The sequence below is a fragment of the Melospiza melodia genome, chromosome 3 (assembly GCF_035770615.1).
Source record: "Melospiza melodia melodia isolate bMelMel2 chromosome 3, bMelMel2.pri, whole genome shotgun sequence".
NCBI classification, from domain to species: Eukaryota; Metazoa; Chordata; class Aves; order Passeriformes; family Passerellidae; genus Melospiza; species Melospiza melodia.
The window spans coordinates 65207501-65224552 of record NC_086196.1 but is presented as its reverse complement, the minus strand read 5'-3'; the positions used below and the strand labels follow the sequence as shown (position 1 = coordinate 65224552).

Here is a 17052-nt window from a genome sequence, read left to right as displayed (position 1 = left end):
TTGCACCCTATTTCATTTTTCATGTTCTTCTTGTAGACCAAAAGAGCTCTCAACTGTTTTATATTTCCATTGGGTCTCAGACCCTTTTCTGCTGAAATTCAGTTGCCTGTTTTCACTTGTTAGAAACTAAACCTGCATGACTTAAATTAGTCAGTACAAAATAGTGTCAAGTGGGCTTTACACAGCCTTAAGCGTGTTAGTTTGTTTGGGATTTTTACAAAAAAAAAGCACTGAAGTTGTGGCTTGAACAGAAATAAAGCCCATTTCTCAAATGTACAGTGTAATTTCAGTTCTTAGTACTGTAGCATCTTCCCTCAAAAGAAAGGCATAAAAATAATGTTGCTTCAAAACTTACTTTGCTGGAAGAAAAGTGACTTCAGAGAAAAATGTGGCTTAGGTAAACTAATTTATTATACTTGTAAAGGAGCAAGAGGAAAGGGAACAAGTAGGCTTGCATTTTCTTGATGCTGGCACTCAACACAATACTGGCAATTTAAGAGACTTTTTGTGGTGTGGTATTTTTATACTTACTTCTACTTTTTAAAAGGAAATTTCATAAAAACTGAGATTTTCAGATTTCCATTGCTACCACTTTTCTGGATTTCCTGGCAGTAATTTTTTTTTTTTTTTTAATGGAAATGCAATCAGCATTCTTCATGGTGCCTTCAGTATTTCTTTCAGGTCTGACCACTAAGTCCAAGAGTCACATCCTCAGTAATCCATGAAAAAATTACGGCTCCTCACCCCCTTACTACATATAGATACATGCATTTAGCTACCTTTTTCGGGATTGTTTTGTAATATCGGTGTATTTTTCTGTACTTTGCAGTCAGGAATTGCATTTGGATAACAAAATTACTTTTTTGCTAGTTGATGGTATTTACATAAGTAATTCACTGTTTTTGTTAGCACTAGAACTCAGAATAGCTGATTCAGAACCAGGCTGATTCTGACATCAGTGTTAATGACAGAATTGTGCCAACTCTGAGCAGAATTGATTCTGATTCCCAGATATGCAGGGATGTATCTGCTTTGCAGGTGCAGGTGCAGATGTTTGAAGGCAGCTCCTGCAAATCTATGGAAGCAGGTAACAGTGGAGATAGGGGAGCCCTGAGTAAGCTGCTGGAACTGTTGTGGAGGTTGCAGCCAGTACTGCATTTCACATCTCTGGCTGCGTCTCCTTTACCAGTCACGCTTGCACTTAGCTAAAGATAGCATGGATAAATACATACAGCCTGTACTTCCATCTCTCCCACCAGTGTGCATGCATCCTGAATCAGAGCAGGATGAGTCCCACTAGTGATTATTGTTTTTACAAGTAATGTTTGGTTTACATGGTGATTTCCCTGCAGAAATAAAGATTTTCCTGTACTTTTGGAAAATACAGGGCAAAGTTCATTTTGAATTGGTAAATTTTTCATTGGCCTTTGCATAATTATGATATCTTCATGAATGCAGCTGTACTGAAGCTAGAGACCAAAAACAGCCCCTGTAGTAGGTCAGAAAAAGGGAGAAAGATTGGCTTATGGGTGGATGTGGTGCCCTTACTCTCTCCTTTTAGCAATAGGGATGCCAGCCATGTTGCACCACTGCTCATGCTCCTGGAAACTCATCAATTCCATACTTTGCTCAGCACTTTGGTTTATGAGCTTTTACCTCTTGACACAAACTCCTCTGTGCCTACAGTAGGAGTGCACAAAAAATACTGTGTTTCAGGTGCCCAGCAGAAAGCTGACAGTAATGTGAGGGAGGGTGGTTAGGTTTGGTTTTGGTTTTTTTGCAGGAGGAGGCACCTGTGCTTCCTTCCCAACTGCATGTGTGAAGGATAGTAAACATATGGGTTAAAAAAAATCATAATTCAAATATCTATACTGGTACTGATCAGATCTCTGTTTCTGTAGCAATGAGAACCAAAGGTGGCCTTTTAAGGCTCACAGTTCTTCTACCAATTTCCAGTTCTGCTTCAGGCTTCTTAAAGTATTAGAGTGCGTGCTTTAAACCCACAAAACTTACCTTTACCTAATTTTCACCATTCTAACCTAAGTTTCCACGGAAACAGGGTTGAAAAAGCCGCTGGTAGCCAGCAGGCAGCCAGCAGCTGAGAGTGAGAACTCTCCTTTGTCACTTTCCACTACTGGATGCCTGCTGCGTGCCAGTGTGCAAAGCTACCTAGGCTTCTAAAATCTGGATTACTTTCAATTTGAGGGGGAAAAATTAAATTAATCTACTCTTTTCTGTCTTTGGATTGTCACAGTAAATTCCAGGAGGGCAAATGGGCTAATGAGTCCTGATCTGTTCGGTTACATTGAGCCCCACACAATCAAAGCTTTGCCAACCAACTGGGCCTCTCCTTTCATAATTTCCGTGTTTTAAAAGCATTCTGTCTCAAATTTTGTGGCTGTGGACATGTACATGCATATTTTGGTACCTTAATTCTTTATGGCCCTGTGTCTATTTATCTACATAATTATGAGCCTTTTTTGCATACAGCATAGTAAATGTACAAAATTCCCCTTCTTGTATACTTAGGGAACATTTCTGAATGAACACGTTACAAACTGATCCTCGGTTAAATATTAGGAGTAGGATGTGAATGGAGATGGCTTTTAACCAGAAGTAGATTATAGCTGCGGGAAGACTAAAGGGTCTATTTGGTCAAGACTCATACAAAACTGAGATAAGCATGCACAACCTGACAAGATCAGATTAGACCCTTCCCCCACAAATGCTCTTCCCATAAATATTTATCTACTTTCTATTATAAATAACCAGGAAATGAAAAAGGATAGATTCCCTTTTTTTAAAATAGCCTAGAAATAGAATTGCAGCTTCAAATGTTTGGGGTAATGATATTTAAAGTATGCAGTAAATTCCAATACTAGTTGCTATATTTTAGATGGGAGTAAAGTACTGAAATTCCTTATGGCAGCTACATAAATCGACAGCTTTTATAAACAAAGAAGAACTTTGTACGTATGTGAATTTTTGCCTACCTCTGAGTATCTTGGAATTAAATAGTTTATCACCTGTGAGAGAATAGGTGTTGACAGAGTGAGCACTGCTGTATTTTTGAGCTTGCCGGAGGCAACATTACTGGCATTGAAGTTAAGCTTGGCATTTTTTCACCCCATCTCTCCTCCCTCCGGCCCAAGTGATTGCTCACTTCATCAATGAGAAACAAACTGAATTGCCTGCCAGTTGTAACAGAGATCCATGAAATCAAATCTATTCTGCAGATTTGTGCTTCATTCAGGTTGTCGGTCCTTTGACTTCACTTCTTCATGCAGTAATATTAAGGGGTAAAAAACTGAAGCTGTGCATGTGCCACTAATTCAGAAATGCATATTTGTTGGTGATCCACTCATCAGAATCTGAGTGGATTGCCTTCTGCTGTAATGAAAAATAGCTCTTTAGCTTTGAGATTTATATCCTTAAAAATGTACAGAATAAGATTTTTGCATTCATCTTTGAAAGTAACAAGTTTGCACTTTTTTAAACACTTCTGTTTCATATAAGAATAATATTAATACTTTAAAAATCTCAAGATGAAAAATGTAAGTCCTTTTTTCTTTTTTCTTTTTTTTAATCTTTTTTTTCCTCTAGCATTTTACGATGGGATAATGAGACAGATGTCTCTCAACTGGAAGGACATTTTGACATTGTTATGTGTGCTGACTGGTAAGTACATAAAAATCATAAAACTCACGTTAGAAAAATAGCTTTGCTGGAGTAATTGTACTGTGCTGCTTGCTGATGGCTAAGCAAAGTCAACAAATGAAGCACAAAGCCACCTTAACCTCAACAAATTAATATTCATCTCCATGTGACAGTTATAAGGTAGTCTTCTATCACACAGTAACTTCTACCACATTATTTCCCAAAGATTGATTTTGAGAAGCATTTCCATTTTCTGGAATTGCCTCTGTTTCATGCTTGACGTATCAGTAAATGGACGACTTAGGCAAATTGCAAATAATTATGGCTCAGTGAGGAACAGTCTGGAGAAAAGGGAGTTTATCAACACAAACAGCTCAATTAGCTTACTTCTTAGGAAAGATCTGACTATTGATATAAGGGGATATATTTTTTGCTCCCTGGAAAATCTTTCCAAGGAAAAAGAGATTTTCAAACCATTTTTTCCACCTCCATCGCATTCTGTTCCTTAAATCTATTTGACATCAATATCTGGAGGTATAGGCTTTATATTATTTACACAGGCAGATGGTAATTATAAGATAATTTATGGTAAGAAAAATAAGAGTTCAGCACTTAATTTATGAAAAGGTAGATACATGTAGCAATATGGTATCTTGTTTAATAATTTATGCAAATAGATTTGATTATTGACACAACCCTTTTCTGATACTGCATTTGTGGGATTGTGCTGTGCTGTATTTGCTGCATGCTAGCTTTAAAAATGGTGCATTACTAATTATTTGTGTTATATAAATGTAGACAGTGTGAAAAAAAATAAAACTGTGCACATTTTATTTAGGAGAATAGATATTTTTAAACCAATCTGTCTTTCCTTCATGGATATTTGCTCTTGACCCATTACATATCCAAACAAAAAAAAAACGCTGTCTGTGTTTTGTGGCTCGTAACTGTTGTGAGAGATGAAATTCTGAAAGCAGAGACTTCCTAGAACTGCTCAGTTCAGCAAATTTATGTACCTTACCTAGAAATAGTTAAAGGAAAAGGCAAGGGAAGGGAAGTACAAAGCTGTCTATTGTTTTTTAAAACAATGTTCTTTTAAAATGTCTTCTGTTCCTCTAAAGCTTTTGTTTTTCTTTCACATTATGCTATTAAAGCTAACTCTTCTTATTTCACCAAGTTATTGGTTTTGTATAGCTCTGGAGAAAATGTGTTTAGTGATCTTTTGCCTTTTTCTAACACCTATTTGTTCTCAGAATGCAACAGTGCTTTGTTTCCCTTAGCATTTAATTTCAGAAAAGTTCTTTGTTCCCAAAAAGGACAGAGGAGGGTTTCTAACTAATCGCTGATAATGTGCCTCAGAAATGCATCATCTGATTAAAATAAGGAGCTAAACAACACCATATGATTTCAGCAAGTAATTTAGTAAATGCCTTCCTCACCAAATATTAGAATGGATACTCCAGGTTTCATTGCACAGATGAAGTTAATGCTGGACAGGATTAGATCAGATTAAGTATGAAAGTCAGATCAGAGTGCTGGCGGACATGAGCAGGAGGGCAGCAGTCTTCTCGGAGGCTTAGACAAGGCTCACATATGGATGTTCTCCAGATTATGTGGGTGAAGCAAGGTCTTGCCAAGAGATTTAGAGTTAAATTTGTTCTTCACACAAATATCAAAACAACCTGGCTGTGCTGTCTCTTGTATTCTTGATACTCACACCATGTCATCCTATTTGTGCTGGGAGTACAACAGAGTGGAGTGAGACTTAAGTTGTTTTTTTCAGTAATATTCTGGCCTAATACCCCTCCCAGTCTGTTTGGAAGTAGTGTAGTTTCTTTAGGAAACAAAGAATCAGACATGACAGGTAAAATACATAATGCATTTGCAATCCCTGCATTTTGTACATTTATTTTGAAGCACTTAAGATGCAGGTAAGTGTATAAATATTTATAGATTTCTAAAAAATAAATAGAAATGCGCAGGTTAGTTTAAGGAATTTGGATTTATGCACAAATTATTTCTGTTTTCTTATTTTAAGTGCTCACAGATATATGAGCATAGCATAGAGCTTAATAAACATTAAAATCCCTTTATTGTTTGTTTCTTTTAGAAATAATTCTTTTAGTTATGGACACTAGGTTTTATGGTATATGAAAAGGCTGAGGAAAGAAATGTTCCATGTTTTATCAAACTCAAATCATCTTTTCATTTTCATGTATTTCTCTTCAGCGATATATAATCGGTTTGAGAACTGTTGGCAGAATTTTTGCTCTCTGAATTTTTTGGGCTGCCACTGAAGAGGAAAAAAGAAAATCTCTTTTCTTCTAGCTTCTCAGCTGAAACCTGAAGTATGCAGTGATAAAAAACAGATAGAATAGATTTAATTTAGTTTAACACCATCATGTAGCTCATTGTCAGTCAATAAAATCCGAGATTAGAACAGAGAACTAGAAAGCAAAAAATCTGAGTTCAAATATTAGGTACATGGATAAATTTTTATTGAAGTATTTCCAGCAAGGGTGATATTGTCTGATTCTCTGAATAGCTAACCAGTGGTACTGCTTGATCCCATTTACATGAAAACAAGCTCTATTCATAAACATATTCCAAATCCACATGGAGATTCAAGTAAAAATGTACATGATTACAGCAAGCAGCGATATATTTATATTCATATATTTACAGTCAGACTTTCATAAACCTTGTGTGCAGGAGTGGAAAATAAGTTATTTCCCAGAACAAACAGTCTATTAGTTAACAGCTAAATTTAGTAGCTCAACTAGATTATAAAATAAATAAGAGGCAAACTATGAAAGCTAGTCATTATTTAACCATTCAGGATGTTGACAATAAAATAGTTTCGTGGTTCAGCAGTTCCGAAATAATTTTTAAAATGTCAACTATTAGATAAAAATAAGTAAAAAAATAAATATGGGACTACACTTGAAAAAAGGATACAGTAAAAAATAATACTGAAATAATGGAACCTTTAAAACATGTTCACCCATCTCATATTTTTCAGGCGGCATTTTAAGGCCAAATGAGGGCTCTCAGAATTTTTGATTTTCATCTGACCTACACCTGTGGATATAAAGCCAGGTGCTGGAACTGTGAGTTTGAATAGACAAGGAAAAATCACAGGTGCCTGAATGGACAGGCCAAACATTAGACTCTCCCAAAATTCTTGAGGGCCTCAGATTTTATAATTATTTAAATAGTGTACATACTCTTCTTTATTGAGGACAAAAGTTCCAAGATTTTTAGTCCAAAGAGAGAGTAAAGGCCAGTAGGACTGAGACAATAAAAAACTTTATCTTTCACATTATTGTGAAGCAAGTTTTCACAAATAATTTGATGTAGAGGCAAAATAAGTTTTAGAACCCCGTATTGTTTTGGAAATGCATAATATCCTACTTTATTTACTTAGAATGATTCTATTCTTGAAGTTTGGCACATGCATAAGTATTCACATAACAGAGGCCAGGGGGAGCTATCCCACATTACTTTCACTGCTGAGATTTTTGCTGAAGTCACGGGGAGTTGTGGCCTTGCCAGGAATGTAGACCTGAACTTAAAGTATTCTTTAAATACCTTAAAATACGTCAATTTTGTCTCCGTTAGTTTATTTGACTTATTTTAAGGAGATCTTTTTGCAGGAATGCTGTAAGACCTCTGTCTTTCCATTTTAGGCCTGATTTCTGGCACACACTTTCAAGTGCATTGGAACCTGATGACACAGAAATAAGAGTCTTTTTAGTTTATGTCACTCATGTAGTTGAAAGTGAACAAAAAAATAAATGGCTTTATACATTAGGCACTACATATGAATGTAATAATATCTGAAGTACACCTGTAAACTCTTTTACCAATGGCAGAGCATGCAAAAAACCAAAAAGTTCACATCATAGCCTATAAAACATATGTCTCTTGTTGTGAGGCAGAAGATAAAAGGATATTAGCATGTAGCAAACTAAGAATCTACCTGTTTTTTTAAATTTTTTTCCTTGTGGCTTACTGCTTCTTCTCTGCAGTTTTGGTATAAAGTTTCATTTTGGTTTTAATTGCAATTTAAAATTTTAATTAAAGAGTAAGAGAGTAGAGAGGTGACAATGTCACCTGCCTGTTCATCCAGATTTCACAGGTTAAGAGCATTGCCTAAACAAAGGCCAAATCATCAGCTGTGTTCTCACCTTTCTGTTGCTGTGATTTGAAACTTCCTTGCTGACCCAAGAAAAACCTTGCTATTCCTGTCCTGAGCTACATAAACATGAAATATTACCGCTAAAGTAATGGCAGGCTTAAGCCAAATTTGAATTGAGGTGTGAGAACTGTGTGTGAGTGGTTTAGAACAATGCATTATTTAATTTTACTGAGCTGTTCACAGAATTGTTTAGGTTGGAAGGGACCTCTGGAGATCACCAAGTCTAACCTGCCTGCCAAGGCAGGGTCACCTAGAGCAGGTGACACAGGAACTCACATGTTGTGAGCTTTGAAGGATGCTCTCAGGGACATTTTCAGTCTGCTGTGGTAATATTTAGTCATACAATTCCACTGGTAAGAAAAACTGCGTGACTTAATCCCCTTGCGTGGGCCAAATCCTGTGCTGTTCCTGTCTGCAGCACCGATTACCTAATGACTTCTTCAGGATTTTGCTCATTTAAGGCACCCCCTGACTCAGAGGGAGGATAGATATGTTCCCTGGAGTCATTGCATTGCAGTAGCTTTGCTTCCAGTCTTCTCTGCTCCTTCTGGTCAGAGTACATGGCTCACAGAGCAACAGTTTGGAAACCACAGTATGAGAAACTATTTTCAATTGGAGCAAGTCATGTTCCCAGGAACAGGTCTCTGGGAGGGCAACTGTCTCAGGTTGTCTGGCTTTCCTAAGCTAAGATGGATACCTTCAGTGCCACCAAAATATTTATTGGGGTTGGACAGAAAAAAACTAAGTTCTCAGACACTCAGCTTTTGGCAAACAACGGTCTGTAGTTCTCATTGTAAAGGAACAAGATTGGTAGCAGCAATTGTGCCCCTATCTCATTGGAAAAAAAAAAAAGAGAATGGTATTCAGGTCCATGAAAAGGGGATTTTAACACTGCTAAGCTGCCCCAAGATTGTGTTTCCACTACACTGCAATAATAAAAATACTATAAATGCACTTTTCATTCAGAATGTGCTTCTGTTTACATAGGATCCCAGGAAGTCTTAAATGTGTGCATGCTTGCAATGTTTCATGTTGAAAAAATTAATTACTTTTCACTATTCTTTTGGGAGAGGAATCATCTATTCCACTTCTTCTGCAGGTGGTTAAGTTCCCAGTGAAGTAGTGTCTTACATCATCTATCTGTATAGGGATCAACATGAGGTGAATGTCATTAAAATACCACAGAGACAGCAGAGATAAGAGATGCTTTTTCAACTAATTAAATTTAGGCACCCCTGTTTTCAGTAAAGTTCTTCCAGGAAGATAAATCAAGGCTGAGGGGTTGTCATCGTGCCAATTGCTCAAGTTCAAATTTTCTTGTAAGCCAAGCTATCAGGAAAATTGTTAGCTAGTAATTCATATTCTTGAGAAAAAAATCAGATCATATTTCTGGATTAGGTGTTCTTCAACATATATAGGTATGTTGAATGTTCTTCAAGATATATAGCTATCCATTCTACTATATTTTCTCAACAGTGTGAGGTTCTGCCAGTTTTTACTAATGAAGTATGGTCACTTGCGAGTTTTGTTTTGTTTGTTCCAGAGTAGCAAAGATTCACAGTTCTTGCATGGCTGCTCACCTCTGTGGCATATGATACAGTATTCTCCTTGGTAGCTGTGGAGTGTCCTTGCATTCACACATCTTCTATTCTTGATGAAAGGCCTGTGGTTGGCAGACTACTTTTTTCACTTCAGTGTTTCCATCTATTCTTTATGTTCTTTCAGAATTTCAAAACTGGAAAAAAAAATTACCCACATCTCTTCAGAAAAGAAGTTTGAGAATAAAAGGAAAGGGAATATATTAAAAAACCCATAGAGAATGGACAAAATGCCATGTAGTATGAAACTTGAACTTGACACAAGCTGGAAAGCAGTTTTATTACAGAGAAAATGTGGGGGGAAGGAAAAAAAAAGAAGAAAAAAAATCACATTATCTGTGGCCTGCTTGATAGAGTTTCTTATCTGAATCACCAATATAAATGCAGCCCACGGTAGTAAGGACTGAAAGGCATCAGTTGCTATCAGATGGTTGTTCACTAACCATTGTAAATGCACTCATCCACAGTAACTACATGTCCACAAATATCTAGTCAAGAGTGATTGGCACCCTGGCTGCCACTATTAGTATATACATTAAGGTACTGAGGGGCATGAAGAATGAATTATCCCCTCAAATCATGAGGTAATCACACCAAAATAGGGCTGAGCGTGTTGGCAACATTGCATGGGAAAATTGACTCTGCTGCTATCCTTGCGGGACCCATGCTGGAGATGAAGGGTTGCACTCTTGAGAGATGACAACTCTGCACAATCTGGGCCATTGTGTTTCAACAGTGTTGGAGAGAGGGAGGAGGTAGGGTCTTGTAAATCTTTACAAGGATAGCTAGAGATAGATAGAGAAATATAGCATAAATGTATCATAGGTAAGAATTAATGCCAAATCTGTGAAGTTAGAAGGGAAAAAAATACCCTTAATAGTAACACCTGAAATACAATAGAAAACATTTCCAAAAACTCCATCCCCCTTGTATGTACATGTAAAATGCTAGCTTTTTGGGTTGATCCTCATTTCTGATACAGTATTACTTTAATAGCTAGTATGTCTGACTGGTGAATTTCAGCTATATAGAGACTTATTTCATGCTGATAATTTAGGTTTTGTTTAGACTGTATTTCCTTTTATGTCTTTTTAAATGTTAAAAGTACCTGAACTGCATAGAAATGTAGACCACAGTTTCTCGTTTACAGCATTGTGTAAACATATGTAATTAGCCTTGTACTTATCTGCATTAGTATCATTAGAATTGAAAACCCATTTTAATCTGGATTCTGTTCTCTTCTCAATGTCAGCCTGTTTCTGGACCGGTACAGAGCTAGCCTTGTTGATGCAATAAAGAGATTACTCCAGCCCAGTGTAAGTATGTTTCTATTTTCTCCTGAACACTGGCTTCAGAATAATTAGTCTGTGCACAATGATTGAGAGAGTAATGGAATGGCAGGATTAATGTCATGTAATACTTTAATACTTATTATGTCCAACTTCAATTGAGTCTTCTAATCTATCAGATTCTTTCCTAATCATAAACTAGGAAACTTCTTATACTTGGCCTTCTGATAAGGAACACAGTGGGTAGTAAAATAAATGAAACCGCTTCAAAGATAGCGTCAGATTATTTTTATCAAAGCGTTTCTCAAGTATTTTCCTTTGATAATAATGTCTTCATATTAAAGTAAAATACGATATTGAAAGTTTTTATGTTGGCTTCTGTCATTTTTAATCCCTTCAATTGTAACCTTTGTCATTGTGTATTTATTTGTTATGAAAGAATATTTTTTCCTTTTCATTTATGGTTATATAAAATGAGCAAATTGCTTACATGTATACTGTGGCTTAAAACAATTTCCATGAAGTAAGCCCTGTGTTTACATGTTTTATACCTTAGAAAATAATGAAATTATGTTCTTCATAAAATGATTACACGTTCTACATGAGTGTCACTCAAAAGATATTTTATCAATTTAAATCTATTGGGCTGTTTAACTCAGAGAGACTTGCAGGCAAGAAAAACTCTGTTCCGTGCATATATAAAATATATATATATATATTCTCAAATATTTAAAGAAGGGAAGATATCCCAAGAAGAAAAGAAGAAAACATTAAGTAATTGCTCTAAGTAGGATTTTGAAACAGAAATTTTATCATTCATGTTTAACATCCAAATCTTCCAATAAGGTAAACTTCCAATTTGAAAACAAAACACTTCATACTAGCAGTGAATTTCCAAACTGTATTTAAAATTTGTAGTACTTTTGTACTTTTTGTACAAGAGATTTGCTCTGTAAAAGGAATAGAAGATCCAAACGTGCAAAGGCTTAAGAACCCGAGTCATTTTAGTTGTGTAAGTAATCCCATTCTTTGCTTAGAGTGATCAGGTTTCTATTCTTAGTTCTATCATAGACTTTCCTGAGTGACCTAAGGCAAGTTACTTAAGACTGAATTATTTTAATGAGCTGTGGGGCAAGGCTGCCAGGAAGACAGGAAAAATGAAGCCGCCCTGAGGAGAAGGTTACCCAGATATATCTGTCAGTGGCAGTAAGAAGAGGTTAAGCAGCTCCTGCTCAGAGTGATGCATTCTGACTTTCATGAAGTACCAACAGTTGTCAAGCTGCAATAATTTTTGGGACCACAGGTCATCTGGAACACAAAGCAGATCCCAGTTTAAAGCAATACCAAAAAATTTTTTTTCAGCCCAGATCAATATCAGCAACTGGTTCTTCAGGTATTCTCATGTGCCATTCTACTGGCTCCATGAAAGGACACTGGGGAAGAAGAGCAACAGTGGGAGGAAGAGAAGTGTGTAAGAGGTGCCCTGGTAACTGTGGAATTGTTAGGCTGACTTTAAGCCAAACCTGGCCTGACTCTCAACTCCAATCAGCTAATTCAAATTCAAAGAATATGTCTTTATATTTCAGAGCATATGAGCTACACTCCTTTGTGAATGTAGATGGGGTAAAGGGAGAAGGCTTTTTCTTGCCTGTCTTCCTAATTATGTTTGCTTCTGCACGTTGTGATCTATAGCATAGTCAGTGTCAATAACCATTTTAGGCACAGCAAATGGTTCCTACTTCTTTTCAGCAAAACTAACTTAAGAAATTCATGCTCCATGCAGGAATTTCTGTTGCAGAGTTTTGGATCCCTATCCAAAGGGTATTTTTTAACTAAATTCAGTTGCCTAATCTACTTTATGAATGGCTGTATGGATGGATATCCAGTTATGGCATGGCCTTGCAAATTACTGTAATTTTTAACTAAGAGGACAGCAGACTAATGTATAGGATGTGAGCTGGGAGTACAGACACCTGAAATGAGCTCTTTTGTCCAAAAAGGACGTGTTCAGCAGAGATGGCTTTGAGCATATGTCTTCATGGTTTGAAAGACACAAATAAAAACGTATGCTCATTTGAGATCCCAAAAGATGCCATCACAAGTATGAAATAGTTACCAATTTCACTGCTCTTGTTAACCTGTATAAATCTAAGGATAATGTCAGAGGGCACTTTACTAAATGGCACTATAGTTAGCCTTTTAAAGGACAAATGAATCAATAGTGAACTTATTTTCTAGTTGCAATAATTAAGAATAGTTTGTGGGCATTAGTTTATGCCCAAGCTAAGGCATAAACTTCTTTTATTAAATTCACTCTTCTACAATAATTATTTTGTCTCAAAATTAGAACTTTCCATTTTGGTAATACTTTGACAAATTGTTAAAATTGACATACCTAAATGCAAGTCATTTTTCAAATATAACTAGGATAGAACTAGTTTAGAAGAGTCTAGGGAAAATAACCAACACTAGCAACAGAAAAAGTGGAATAAATAGAGAATAACAGATATCCTTCCAAAGCTCTCTTGAAGGAGAGATTCAGAACACATAGTCCATTCCTACTGTTAATTAAAAATTTATCTGTGGTATTTCCTTTTTCAATAAGAATGATATTTCTGACTATTAGAATCCTTATTACACAGAATGATGTGTTCTGGTTAACTTTTTGTTTGCTTTGAAACCAGACTCTGATCATTCCCTCATCTGGTTCCTCGTACTGTCCCCATGGACAGTTGTGTTGGTGCAGGAAGAAGTCCACAGAGAGAAATGACCAGCTCACAGATTTACTGAGGGCTGAATTTTCTATCTGAGTTTGTTACAGAGGCAAATGTCACCTTTAAACCCATTCAAAGGATTAGGCACAGAAATATTACATTGAACAAATTTCTCTTGAATGGCTGTATCTTATATCTCTCAACCTATTTTACTTGATTTGCCAGCATTAGGAGGTTTTTATATAATTAATATTTACTTTTAATTTCAATCTCAGAATAAGCATTTAGTTTTTTGCATATTTCCCTAATTAAAAACAATTTTTTATCAAGGCTTTGATTTTTCTGTGGCCTATCTATTCAAAATGCCAATGAAGTCAATGGGATGCTATTGAGCTTAGTACCAGCAAACAAGACCACATTTAGTAATTACTGATGAGTAAAGTCATATCCAAAATATGAATGACTGTCCTATTGTCTTACTGTAGCATTTTAGTGACACTTCAAACTATTAGAACTGGCATTTTCCTCTGTGTTTTTTATTTTCACAAATTTACTGGAAGTGTTTTTCCATCTGAGGAAAAGCCATTTTGTATTTTAAATGTCATTCTTTAAATATCATCCTAGGAGACACTTTTGAATTAGAATTAAACTTTGGATAGTCCTTCAAGAGAAGAATCAGGGGATTGATTCTGTATTATATCCCATATTTATCAGGACACTGATTACTGTACTCCTCTTTCAAATTTAATTGAAAGTAGTCTTCAGAGAATATGAGAAGGAACGCATGGACTGCTGACTCCAGAGGGGCAAAGGGATGCTGTTGTGCGAGCACCTCATCAGAGCTGCTGGATTGGTGGCCAGTGTAGGGTCTGTAACCTCCAGCAGTCTCTGTTCATGAGGTTTGGTCACATCTAAAGCTCCAATGTGGGTCATATGGTCAGTAAGCCCTGGATAAGGGACATTTTTCCCATTACAGTGATCGTGAAAATAAGGGTCTCCAGAGGAGTCTTGGCCTTCTTATGCCATGAAGGGTTTCTGCAGAACAACAGTCTGGGGAGCTGAGATGGCAGCAGGAGGAGCAGGATCCTCAGCTGAAGGCTCCCTTTACTGCCCACTTCTGTCTGATGACATTAAAGCATGCCAAGGATGTGAGGGAACCGATTGTGAATTTCCTGTGTTTAATGTTTTCCATCCTGAGCTGAGCCTATATTCAGACCTAGCATTTACATAAGCAATTCCAGTGCCTTCGGTGGGAGTTACACCCCTTTGCACCTCTTATTTTGCCACAGAATTAAAGCTACAGCTTCACAAATGAGCAGAAGTTGAGTTGGTTTGGATATTGCCCTAAGACTCCTTTGTGCTTTAATTTCCCACGAGAAAGATGAGGGTAACAGCATTTCCCTATCTCACCGAGCTGTTGTGAGAATAAATATAGTGTTGTGGTGTTAATGGTTGGAATCTTTTAAGTGCACATTAGCACCATAGGTACTGACATAGCATTTTTATTGCTGCCTCACTGTGCATTGTCTCGGTGTACGTGTGTGTGTGTGAGACACAGATTTGTTCCCTATTCTCTTCACTAAGTGTCTGTGTCAGCATTGTAGCTTTCCAGCATTCCTATTGAAATTCTCTGTACTGATCACTCCTCCTGTGGCTTGCAGATTGTGTTTTCTCAAGCTAAATATGCTCCCACAGCATCTAATCCTTTCACAAGTTTTTCAGATCCCCAAAACTGTTTTTTGTCTCTTTGCTTGATTACAGCACCTCACAAATTAATCTTAGCTCTCATTAACATAGAAGTTAAATACAGGAACTTACAGTAAACTTCATGGCTCCCCTCAGTGTGATATGCTGTTGGCTGATATTAACCTTTGTTTACAGCTCTTCAACCACTTTTCATTCCATGTGACAGGACACAGTATTCAGCGAATTAGAATTAATTCTGCAAATAAGACTTCAAGAGATGCTCTATCAAGTAGGTTAGGTTTTGGGCAAGTACTTTCCACGGAGTGTCTAAAATCAGTTCAAGGTACAGTCATTTTTGTTTCCTTAAATACAGAAGGATGAACAAAAAATAAGGTAATGGACCATAAGGTATTGCCTGGGCTTCGTAAATGGCCCGATCATCTTGCAAGAACAAGAATGCGTATTCAGGAACATTAATTCTTGATTTAAATGCAATTTAGCAATTTAAGGTCAAATTTAGTTGCATTGCTCAGGTAGTTTAAAATACCTTTGAAAAATTAATGATTTGGGCTGATTTGCCTCCCTTTTTGCCTTGTTTTATACTGTTGTAATTCCACTGACAGCAAATGAGAGGTACTCTTCTATGTGCAAGGGAGAAAAAAGAAAATAATTATTTACAGTCTTTGCATGATCATGAGCTAACAAATGGATTTTCCACTGAGTGCATGTTCTGTATCCTTCCTCTGTGTTTTATTTTGGTAATCCACAGACACCCTTATTATATGAAAAGAAGCAGATGTATTGCAGTTGGCGGTTTTCTAAAGAAAATATTTATTTATTTATTACTTTCTAGATTGCATTTGTTTAATCACAGAAATCTTGCAGATTTTGAACAAGTATTTGTGTTACCCTATTTTAGTATTTTAACAAGAGAACAATTGACTTTTCCAGCTTGAACATATTAAAAGCTTAGTCAGGTGTATGCTATATCTGGTTCCCTTCCAGTTTTAAAAATGTATAAATTCTCTTTTTAATGTTCCAGGGAAAAGCAATGGTATTTGCTCCACTCCGAGGGAATACTTTAAACCAGTTTTGCAATCTAGCTGAAAAAGCTGGTTTCTCTATCCAAAGACATGAAAATTATGATGAACACATTTCGAACTTCCACTCCAAGGTTAGTTTTCTGCTTGTGTTAGATAACACTTTAATCCGCATTGCATTTTGAAGAGATCATGGTCCTTTTGGCAGGTAACCTAAATGTTTGATTAAAGTACTCCTTAGGTGTGCTGTTTCTGAACAGCTATTTTTGTATCTGATTATTTTTGTGGTAGAGCCATCCTTTATCTCTGCATGTCTAGAAGAGTTTTGCAGAAGCATCTCCTGTTTACCCTTTTCATTCATAGAAATCTAATTTAAAAGAGTCTTTTCTTGTTGTTGTTAGCTGCCTATAAATATACAGCACACAAGCATTTACATTTTAATAAAAAGCCTGCAACTTTTAAATAGGTTATATACTGAAATGGACTGAAATAAATGGGAGGTGAATGTCTAATTGTATCATATCGTACCGTAAATCCTTATCTCTGGCTGCTTTATGGCTGGGTCAGTTGGCAGCTTCAAACTGCTAAATCTCATACAGAATTTCACAGTTGTGGGGTTGTATGTCAGATCGAGGCGCTACAAGATTTAGGTCAAAAGCACTTATCTGAGTGTGATTTCTAAGCTTGCTTACATAAAACTACTGTTATCAGTCTCCTTTTTTATTATTTATAAGTGTGGAGTAATACAAGACATGGAGAGGAAGGCACTTCACAGAAAACTTTTTAGGAATTTCTTATTTTCCTGGAGAAGCGCTTATCAAAATCATATTTATTACTTGCAGTTCTGAGATCTTTCTTTCATACCTC

General features: G+C 36.5%; 1 protein-coding gene across 1 annotated transcript in view; it reads left to right on the top strand.

Moving 5' to 3' along the window:
• CAMKMT (calmodulin-lysine N-methyltransferase) overlaps positions 1-17052 on the top strand; it is a 212880-nt gene that overhangs the window by 188351 nt on the left and 7477 nt on the right. The window contains exons 8-10 of the mRNA XM_063152066.1: positions 3604-3678; positions 10709-10772; positions 16188-16319. Of these exons, the coding sequence (XP_063008136.1) occupies positions 3604-3678; positions 10709-10772; positions 16188-16319 (271 nt within the window). The remainder of the gene's footprint in view (positions 1-3603; positions 3679-10708; positions 10773-16187; positions 16320-17052) is intronic.